This window comes from Cynoglossus semilaevis, chromosome 2, assembly GCF_000523025.1.
Source record: "Cynoglossus semilaevis isolate Cse_v1.0 chromosome 2, Cse_v1.0, whole genome shotgun sequence".
In the NCBI taxonomy this organism is placed as follows: Eukaryota; Metazoa; Chordata; class Actinopteri; order Pleuronectiformes; family Cynoglossidae; genus Cynoglossus; species Cynoglossus semilaevis.
The window spans coordinates 11,385,864-11,395,858 of NC_024308.1; the positions used below are offsets into that span (position 1 = coordinate 11,385,864).

The window sequence follows — 9,995 nt, forward strand, 5'->3', positions numbered from 1 at the left end:
AGGTGGCGCTCGACTCCCTGCCCGCGACAACCCCCACCGACTCACTCACACACTCTCTGTGTCTCTCTCCCACTCTCTCTCTCCGCCGTCTCCTCCTGTTGGAGATAAATTAACGGAAAGCAGCTGTCGGTTGTTTCAGAGGCGAGGCGGCCGTCTGGCAGCTCAGGGATCCCGCTTCTTCACCCCTTCTTCGCCTCCTCCTCCTCCTCCTTTATCCTCCTCCTTTCTTTTTTTTCTTTTTTTGTTTTCTTCCTCGCTCGCTCTGCTCTTTCTCCGGGACTCTTCTGGCAGTTCCTGCTGCCGCTGCACCGCACCGCACCGCACCCTCCGTCTGTCCGGAGCGCAGAGGATCCGCGGCACCACCGGCACCACCGGCACCAGCGCAGCCTCTGCCACTGCTGCTTCACGCGGACAGACATGTTGCCGAGGTCCGCCGCCGCGCCGTGACACTCCCGCGGGGTGAAATGCAGTGTCGGGACGTTGTGGAGGTTTGCACGGAGCTCCGAGCCCCGCCGACCCATCTCTGCTCTGCGGCACCCCAGCAGCGGGCTTCCCTCTGACCGGCTCACACTTTTGAACAGTTTTTTAAACAAACTCCCGGTGAAACTGGACTTTTCTTTTCCCCGGTCTCTCACCCTGGAGATGTTCCTCCTGTTGGTGTCTGGACTGAAAGTTGCGCGCTCCCCGGCGGAGGGCCTCTAACAGGTCCGGACAGTACATGTAACCCGAGGCGCGGGTCGAAGTTCAAGTTCTGCGTGGAAATGTGAAAGCGAAGGGGGCAAAAGGAGGGCTCTATTACCCCCCCACCCATACACACACACACACACACACACACACACACACACACACACACACACACACACACACACACACACACACACACCCTCCCACCCCACTCTCTCTCTCTCTCTCCCACTCTCACTCCAACCCTATCCTTTTTTCAGCTCCTTCCCTCTTTTCCACACACGCACATATACAGTTTGCGCACACGCACGCACCTACGTACGCGCACAGGCTGGAGTTACAGTAACCCACACACAACACACAAACACACATAAACACACACACACACTTCCCAGACCTGAGGTTAGATCGGACAGATATGTATTCTCCGCTATGTCTGACACAGGTGAGTGACCTCTGAACTTTATCACTGTCTCTGCTCTGTTCACCTGTGCTCTGCTCTGTACTGACTCACTGTGTACTTGACCGGGTCCAAGACTGAGTCATGACTGAGTCCATGACTGAGTCCATGACCGGGTCCTCCACGGTCCGCGGACTAACTTTCCTGTGCACAGCAGCACATGGCGGACTCAAAACACACTTTTTATTTCTGTCATTTAAACTTGTTCTGTTTCACACTTAGCAAAAGAAACTTTTTTCTTTTCTTTTTTTTTTTTTTTCTTTTCAATTTGCGGCTTTGTTTCTTCGGTCTCTGTTCGGAATCATCTGTGCCGAACTCTGTCCCGGCTGCTCTCCTGGCACGAGCCCCGGCTCAGACTCTCCGTGTCCGGCCTGAGCCAGACCGCAGCTCCGGCTCCAGTGTTTGGGAAGGAGGGAGAGACAAAAAAGGGGGAGGAAAAAGGAGGAGGGAAAAAGTCAGGGTTCGTTTTTTTGGGAGGAAGAGTAGGAGATGGAGGTTTCCCCTCTTTCTTCACTCTCCTCCTTCTCCCGTGAAAGAATGCAAAATGTGCGCAAAATTCTCGGCCGCGACGAGTGACTCGTTCTTTCTTTCTTTTTTTTGATCTTTTTTCTTATCGTGTAGCTTCAACTGTTCTACAGTGTCTCACACTCACACTTCTCCAGAGTGAGACACACACGGTGTGTGTTCACGGTAACAGTGCGCACGGTTCTTGGCGCTCGCGGTTTGTGCGCTCACTGCGCCAGAAAGCTGTAGAATGGCGCAGAGCGAGGCTGGCTGAGTGGCTGGCTGAGACAGGCCGAAATGTCAGCGTCAGGACGGAGGTGTCGGTCAGCTGCTCTGTTGTCAGAGGACCGGGTTTGTGTATGTGCGTGTGTGTGCTGCACAGAGCGGTGCAGGGGTGACGGTGTGTGTGTGTGTGTGTGTGTGTGTGTGTGTGGCGGCTCCTCAGGCCTCACAGCCTCAGTCAGGCCTCACACACACTCAGGTCTCTGCAGGGAAAAATAAATGTGTGGGTCAGAGGTGACCTGAGGTGACACCAGGACGGAACATGTCCAAACCCAACATTAGTAAGAAGAAAAAAACAAACAAACAAACAAACAACTCTGCCTAAATGTATGAATGTATGAATTCGACTGTGACCCTTAATTTAAATAAAAACACTGACAGCAGTGTGAATTAGACGTGTCTCGAACTGTAGGACATTTTCCTGCTGCTTTTTTGTGATAATTATTTTTCCTAAAATTCCCTAAAAATAACCAGAGGTAATTTTACTATAGAATAAAAATGTGCAAAACTAGGGGGAAAAAATCACAGCTTCATATTTTAACCAATATTTGAGCTGATAATTTAAAAAAATTATTATGCTGAGAGGATGTGTTTGAATGTGATGTTATTGTCTGATTTCTTTGTTAAAGGTTGTAATTTATTTAATGAAGGTTAAGAATTTGGTGCTCAGTTAATTTAGGTCAGACTTTCTAAATGGTAACAAACATCTCTATAATCACGGTTTGATTTAAATAAATGTTGCATTAAAATAATCAATATAAAAAACACATTTTATTTTTGTAAAATCCAGTTTTGTTTGTAGTTGATGTAAATGTGTAAAAGTGCAGTAAAGAGACAAGCTTCAGCATTTAATCTGATTATGAAGCAGTAAAACCAATAATCGCTCCTCGCTGACTCCGTCCTTTCACTGATCCTCAGCTCAGTCAGGCTGAGCTGCAGGAAGATTGTGCTCCAGAGCTTTGAGCAGATGTCGGATCCGCTCCCTACTTCTTTTACAACAAATCAAAGATATTTATATTTTTAAAAACTCTCCTGCTGATGATCGATCACCAAATCAAACCTCAGAAAATCCATTTCTGAATGTATTAAACTAGATGTTCGTTTCTGCTGATTTTGTGAAATCCCTCCTCATCTCACTGAGTCTGACACGTTTTTTAAACCCATATAATAAATGATCAATTTTTTGACATGAAAAATTACAAAATTATCAACTTGGAAAATTTCGACTTTAGTGTATTTTGGTTTTTCCTTCGTCGTCTGTGGGTTTGGATCATTTTCTGCTGATAATAAAGAAAAACAGATCAATCAAGGCATTAACACTGAGCTATTAGTCTCACCTGTCAACCAGGGGGTGGCGCTCTTAATTAAATTGCCCCCTAAAATTTCCTTTTGATTTTAAAATTTTCATCTTTGAACAAATCAGTTTTTTTGTCATTGTGTAGTTGAGTTTTTGCAGCAGTTTCAATTATTTTATTATCATTATTTTAGAGAACGTGTCATTTTGACAGAATTGAATTGACAGAGGAGGAACGTAGAACAAGAACGGATTAGAACGAATATCATTTCAAAATAGTTTTAACAGCGAGGACGTTGTCAGCCCTGCAGTGACGTGGAGGGCTTTGGGTTTTTACTAAAACCAAAACCTTTCTCTAATTGGTCCTTGAATTACCACAGCTCTGTGTTCTCTTTGTTGCTTTGCTTCTAAAAATATGTTGGGTCTAAATAAAGGAGGTCAAACTGTCCAACCACGTCTTACAAACCAAGGCATTCTCATATGGAGCTGTTTCCCATCATGCTTCAGTCACCTAGTCTTTCCTCACAAATTGAAATATCTTTTCAGTCTTATTGAAATTGTTGGTTTTTTAAAGGATTCTGGATGAAACTGTTAATGTCTGACTCGTATTTATATATATTTTTTTCTCCTGTTTTATTTGTAGATTTCCAGTATTATTTCGTTGTTATTCTGTGTTAAATCCAGTTTGACAAAATGGTTTTTTGTATATGTGAATGTTTAATTCAGTAGAACTGAGTCTAAATAAGAAGAATTCTCAGCTGAAAATATCTGCTCATGGTTTTTGCCGTCGTTGGAGCTCGATGTTTTTTTTCTTCATTTTCCTCTCAGAAACACATGATTTTACCACTTTCTATTCCTATGCGGGGACAGTAAAAGGCTCATCAGATCCTGCTCTGCCCCCCCTCCGTCCCCCCAGACCTGGTCCGACTCTGACCTGGATATCTGTTCCGCGGTCTGGTCCTGGTGCCGCTGTTTATGCCGCATTTTACCCAAATTCCGCTCCCTAGACGCCTAGGGAGACGCCTGAGACACTGAGCTGCAGCGACACCTTTGATAAATCCCTCAGTGTGTCGGTGTGGGTGTCAATAGACGGTGGGAGGGAGAGAGAGAGAAGGAGGGAGGGAGGGAGGGAGACATGGAGGATTAGCGTTATTGCCGGCCTAAACGACTGTTATTGTTGTTCCAGGCCTTGTTATTTGGAGCCCATTACATCTGTCACCAAGGTGCACAGAGGGGAGCGTGTGAAGACACGGTCGGGTCTCACCCTCCGACTCACCCGGCAGGTTCAGAAATATCCCCTCTCTCTGAGGGAACCAGACCCCGTGGTGCCGATGTTTGTGTCCACGTCACCAAATGGCTTCAAGTCGAACCTAAAAACCTGCAGAAAATCAAATAATTCGAGTCATTTGTTAAATCTAAATTAAATTTCTCTCAGCTGATGATTTTCTGTAGAACCAGCGCCTGAGCAGGAGGTGAAAGAACCATTAGAACCAACCAGATCCTCTGGTCTGAGGAGAACAAGTTCTGTGACTGAGATGATGTGAATGAACAGTCTGTAGAACCTGAAGGTTCTGTATGATGTGACGTTGGCTTCATTTTCACTATTTATATATATATAACTTTTTTTTATTTTAATGAATAATCATATTTTTTATTGATTCATATCTTAATTCTTTTGATTAAATATTTTTTTCTTGGACAAAAGGATTATTGATATCCTTCTTCTTAAATGTCCTGATGATCTCATTCCTGCGGCTTCAAATTCTAACCCTGATTAATCATCATCGCTGAACGACTGAATCTTGAAGAGAAGATTGAAATGTTTGTTATCTGAAGCAGAGAATCCATGAACCGTTCCTGCTCTTCCATCAGTCTCCCCCCGGTCAGAAGTTGACTGGAACCATTTCCTGCACACAGGTGCAGCTCCAGGATTATTTCTGTTTCAGATAAACATTCCTCTGTCAAAGGGGGGAAGCTGAGAAGAAGAGGGATTATCTCGCCCCGCTGGCGTTTTTTAAGGCCGGCTCTGAGGCCGAGTGACTTGTTAAGTGGGACTTTGTTTGCGGCAGACAGACGAGAGAGTGTGAAAAGGCAGTGGCGGCCGACGTGAGCGGCTCAGGAAGCTGAAACGCTGCGACTGGGGCTGTGAGGAATGTTGGTATGTGGCTCCAACGAACATCCAGAGCCGACGAGCTGCACATCCACACTGGAATGTGTGTCTCCGTGCGTGCGTGTGTGTGTGTGTGTGTGTGTGTGTGAACACATCATCTGAGCTGCAGCCGTTACAGTCGTCCTAATAACCACCCGAGGTTAGACGCACACATGCAGAGCCCCCCCCATGCCCCCGCTCCAGAACAGAAGGGAAAGCACGAATGAGAAAAGGCATTATTTTTTTTGTATTTATTAATTTATTTATTTGTATTTTTGCCGTTGGTTTGGGAGCTGAGAGCGGCTGCAGTTTGGCTGCAGAGCTGCTGGAGGCACTTTTGGAGACGAAGCCTTTCGCCTGGACTGTCTCCAAGAAGAAACAATGTGCTGCATTCAGAGCCCCTGACAAGGGAGGCTGAGCAGTGTTTTATATATATCTATACAGTGCATATACATAAAGCAGTGCAGCTGGCGCTCCAGTCAACAGCCTGTAGATACGGTTTCTTCCTCAGCTCCCAGCTAAAGGTTAAATCTCAGAGCCAAGGTTTGACGTAAATGTTTGCAGGGACACCCCAGCTGTGAAAAACACACGGCCCATATATTTAAACCCAGGCCAGAACACAAAGAAAAGACGGGTCATCTATTCTTTTTTTTCTTTCTTTCTTTCTTTTTTTATCAGATATTGGCAGAGAACAAATTTTTATTTCTAAATGTTTCTTTAATTTAGAAGGAAAATTATTTTTTTTTATGGACATGAATAAATAATTTTCCAACAGTCCTTAAATTCAACCCCAGGAAACGGCATGTTTTTGTTCTGGTCCCAGCTAGAAGAGTTTATTAGAACTGTCAGTCAATTCAAATGTTTTATCCCAGTTAATGGGTGATTGTCTGTAGCTCAGCATGATCCCAGAGCCGTATAGTGTGTAGTAAAGGGGAACTCCTATCATGAGAAGGAGTTATTGAACCGCTGCGTGGAGAGGAGGTTTGAAGCTGAATTGGTCTTTTTTAATGACATTTTCTTCCCCTGTCCAAGGTCCTGTTCTCCGTGTTTGGCCCACGGTCAAGATTCGACAAATATTTAGAAATGACCAAAACATTAGGATTTGGTGGAACAGCTACCATACAAACAAAAAAGAGAAGAAGAAAGCCAAGAGAAATCTGGACCAATCACATCGAAGTGGCTTCGTATTTGTTCAAATGAACGTTTATGCAGTGTCTAATTTTAAATTGTGTGTGTGTGTCCATGTGTGTGTGTGTGTGCGTGGACCTCTGAAGCCTCTGTTGCCCAGAAATCCTGTAAACCCGTTTAATGAAACCCACTGTTGTGAACACACACACACAGATTTAGAGTCAATCCCACACTTGCCGTCCTGCTGCCACAAATAATCACCACCGCACTAAACGGGGATTAATCCGCCACCGAAAATAGTCCCCAACAAGTGGTACTATTACTGCTTCCTGTTGTTCCCAAGCCTCAAAGACAGTAAACGGGTTTAACATGTAGAGAGGGAGTGAAGCTGAGGAACTGTTCAGTAACAGTTCCAGAACTGTTGAGGTCAGCTGCAGCGTCAGGTTGTTGTTCTGTGCCCAGAAAAACCGGGGATGTTAAAGAAAAGCTGTTCAGACTGTAATAAAAATGTGGACCGTGGACCATGATACAAACACCAGACCCTGGTGGATGGACCCTCTGCTTGGACTGGACTCTTAACTACTTCCCTTTCTTCTTTAACTCAGACTCTTCACTTGGACCCTCATGACATTTTTTTTTATTTTTGACAGAATCAGAAATAAGTTTTATGTATCAAAATTTGTGAAAACCTCTTTGTTTTTTTAATATGTGGCTCAGGAGGAGAGGAGCAGGGGAGTAAAGTGGGGGTCAGGTCTGTGCACTCCTTCCTCCTCCCCTCCTCCCACCTCCTTGCTCAGTAGCCCTCAGAGGGGTTTTTATCTCAATAAAAGGAGGTCCATGAAGATGTTTTCAGCCCGTGGGTTGTTTTCAGTTTCTCCTCAGCCACTGATGCAGCTGTTAGGGTTGGCTTTTTTTCCTGCTGTTTTTCCTCTCAGACTGTGTTTAGGTGGACAAACTGAAAATGACAGCCTGACTCTTCCAGCATCACCGCAAACAAAGGCTCCCAAACCAGAGACGCAGACGTGAATTCAAACAAAAGCAAAAACACATTTATAGTTTCTGTTCTGCTGTCGCACACACACACACACACACACACGAGCGGGTGAGGCTCAACATTTAAGGTTCTGAACTTTTAAGTTTACTGTATTTACTGATGTAAATCTCAGATTTGATCTAAAGTGTTGTTTGATTTTGTATTTTGTCCAGCAGTTTTCATGGCCTTTTGTAAATTAGTGCATTTAATTTCCATAGACGTGTCAGGGTCAGGGTCAGGTCAGGATCAGGTCAGGGGTCATGTTCCTCCTGCTCCTGTCTTTCTATAAAAGTGTTTGTGTAAAAGAATCAAACAAAAGTGAACGGAGAAGTGAAGGGTCTGGCAGCAGAGCCCTGCCTGCTCTCGGGCACAGGTCCAGCTGAGCGAGGACGAGGGAAGACCAATTTAAACCAGAGCAAATCACCACATCGCTGACCTCCCCACCTCAGTGAGCTGTAATAATGTTTTGATTTTATAATCCTCCCAGTTCAGTCCTGCCTCAGCCCGGCTCACACGGCATCTCGGCTGCTTTTCATTAGGGTTTTGTGGCTGTGTTTGTTTGTGGGACTCCAACCCCCCACCTCCCCCTCCTCCTTATCCCTCTCCTGCAGCCCCCTCTCCTCTTCATCTGCTCAGACCTAGGTTTGAGTCCTGGGTTTTGTGGGTTGTTATAGGGAGAAGGGTAGAGCAGGTGTCACCAACCCCTGGTTCCTGGTCTTATCCACGCCGTGTCGTTCCAGTCAAACTCCACAGAATGCTCCTTTAATCCACATGGAAGAGAGAGCTGCTGTGTTCCAGCTGCAGCTTCTGTTTGTGCTCGTGGTTTGGTTTGTCGGCGGTTGGCCTCCTGCTCAGCGGTTGGAGGCTGGGTTTTCAGTCGTGGTGGGTGGAGGAGGTGTTGGGGGGGGGGGAGTCGTTGGTGTTGGCAGAGACCCACAGACCCACATTCCTGCATCTGCTGAAGTGACGGAGATGAGGAATTTATTACAGTTGTCTCTGTGTTCAGACAGTTCTGCTCCTCTCTGACCGTCCGTGGATGTTAGTCCATCTTTTCTTTTTTCTTCCTCTGCGTCGTTTTCTTATTTAAATAAATACATTTAAGGATTTTTTTAGATTTTAGTGTGTTTTTTTAACATGTTCTGTCTATTGAAAGCATTGTTGCTAATTTCAGGGGTGCAGAAATTATGGGAGTGTAAGAAAATATGGATACACAAAATATTGCAATATTCCATTTCCTGATACCGTATCAATCTCCTCCATCAGTGTATTGATTTTTTTTTCACCAATTCTCAGTCAAATATTCCTGGTGTTGGTTCATTTTCTTTTTCTTTTCTTTCTCCTCCAGTGATTCCAAATGTAGATCCCTCTGTTCCAGTGTTAGTAACCTGATGTTCAGATGGAACAGCAGCAGAGTCTTTACTATGATGACACTTTGACTACAGTCATATTGGTGGAAAAAAACTCAGAAAAATATATCGTCATGTCTATAGTACTGCAGTTTATCGCAAAATATATCGTATCGTTGCCCCTGTATCATGATAGTACGTATCGTATCACCTGATTCTTGTCAATACACACTCCTAATAAATTAGGTTAAATTGTTCAAACCTTTTGTGTTGCGACATATATTGGGTTTATATTTCAGTTTTGACTCGTACAGATGGGTTAAATCTCTGGAGGTTTGGCTTCAAAAACCCTGGTTTGTTGGTGAAGAACATTCTGTTCTGATCTGACAGAAAAACACAAATGATATTTAACTGTTGCCCTTCATCTCCACCTCTCCTCTGACCATCTCCTCTCTCCTCCCCTCAGGATGAATTCCATCCTTTCATCGAAGCCCTGCTGCCCCATGTCCGGGCCTTCGCCTACACATGGTTCAACCTGCAGGCCCGCAAGAGGAAGTACTTCAAGAAGCACGAGAAGCGCATGTCCAAGGAGGAGGAGCGCGCCGTGAAGGATGAGCTGCTCAGTGAGAAGCCCGAGGTCAAACAGAAGTGGGCGTCCCGCCTGCTGGCCAAACTGCGCAAGGACATCCGGCCAGAGTGCAGGGAGGAGTTTGTGCTGACGGTGACGGGGAAGAAGCCGCCGGGCTGCGTGCTGTCCAACCCCGACCAGAAGGGCAAGATGAGGAGGATCGACTGCCTGCGCCAGGCGGACAAAGTCTGGAGGCTGGACCTGGTCATGGTGATTTTATTCAAAGGGATTCCCCTCGAAAGTACTGACGGCGAGAGGCTGGTGAAGTCTCCTCAGTGCACCAGCCCCAGCCTGTGTGTGCAGCCGCATCACATTGGAGTTTCAGTGAAGGAGCTGGATCTGTACCTGGCCTACTTCGTCCACACAGGTCAGTGCCCGTCCTCCTGACTCTGTGTGTGTGTGAGAGAGTGTGTGTTTGACCACTGTGCTGTGGCCTGAAGAATCATCTCCTTCACAGTACAGACACACAGGGTTGTCAATGTTCTGG

At 45.6% G+C, this 9,995-nt stretch overlaps 1 protein-coding gene across 1 annotated transcript in view; it reads left to right on the plus strand.

Moving 5' to 3' along the window:
* Positions 1–849: 849 nt before the first annotated feature.
* Positions 850–9,995, plus strand: part of nfia (nuclear factor I/A) — a 67,518-nt gene continuing 58,372 nt past the window's right edge. The window contains exons 1-2 of the mRNA XM_025063972.1: positions 850–1,129; positions 9,347–9,875. Of these exons, the coding sequence (XP_024919740.1) occupies positions 1,103–1,129; positions 9,347–9,875 (556 nt within the window). The 5' untranslated portion in view covers positions 850–1,102. The remainder of the gene's footprint in view (positions 1,130–9,346; positions 9,876–9,995) is intronic.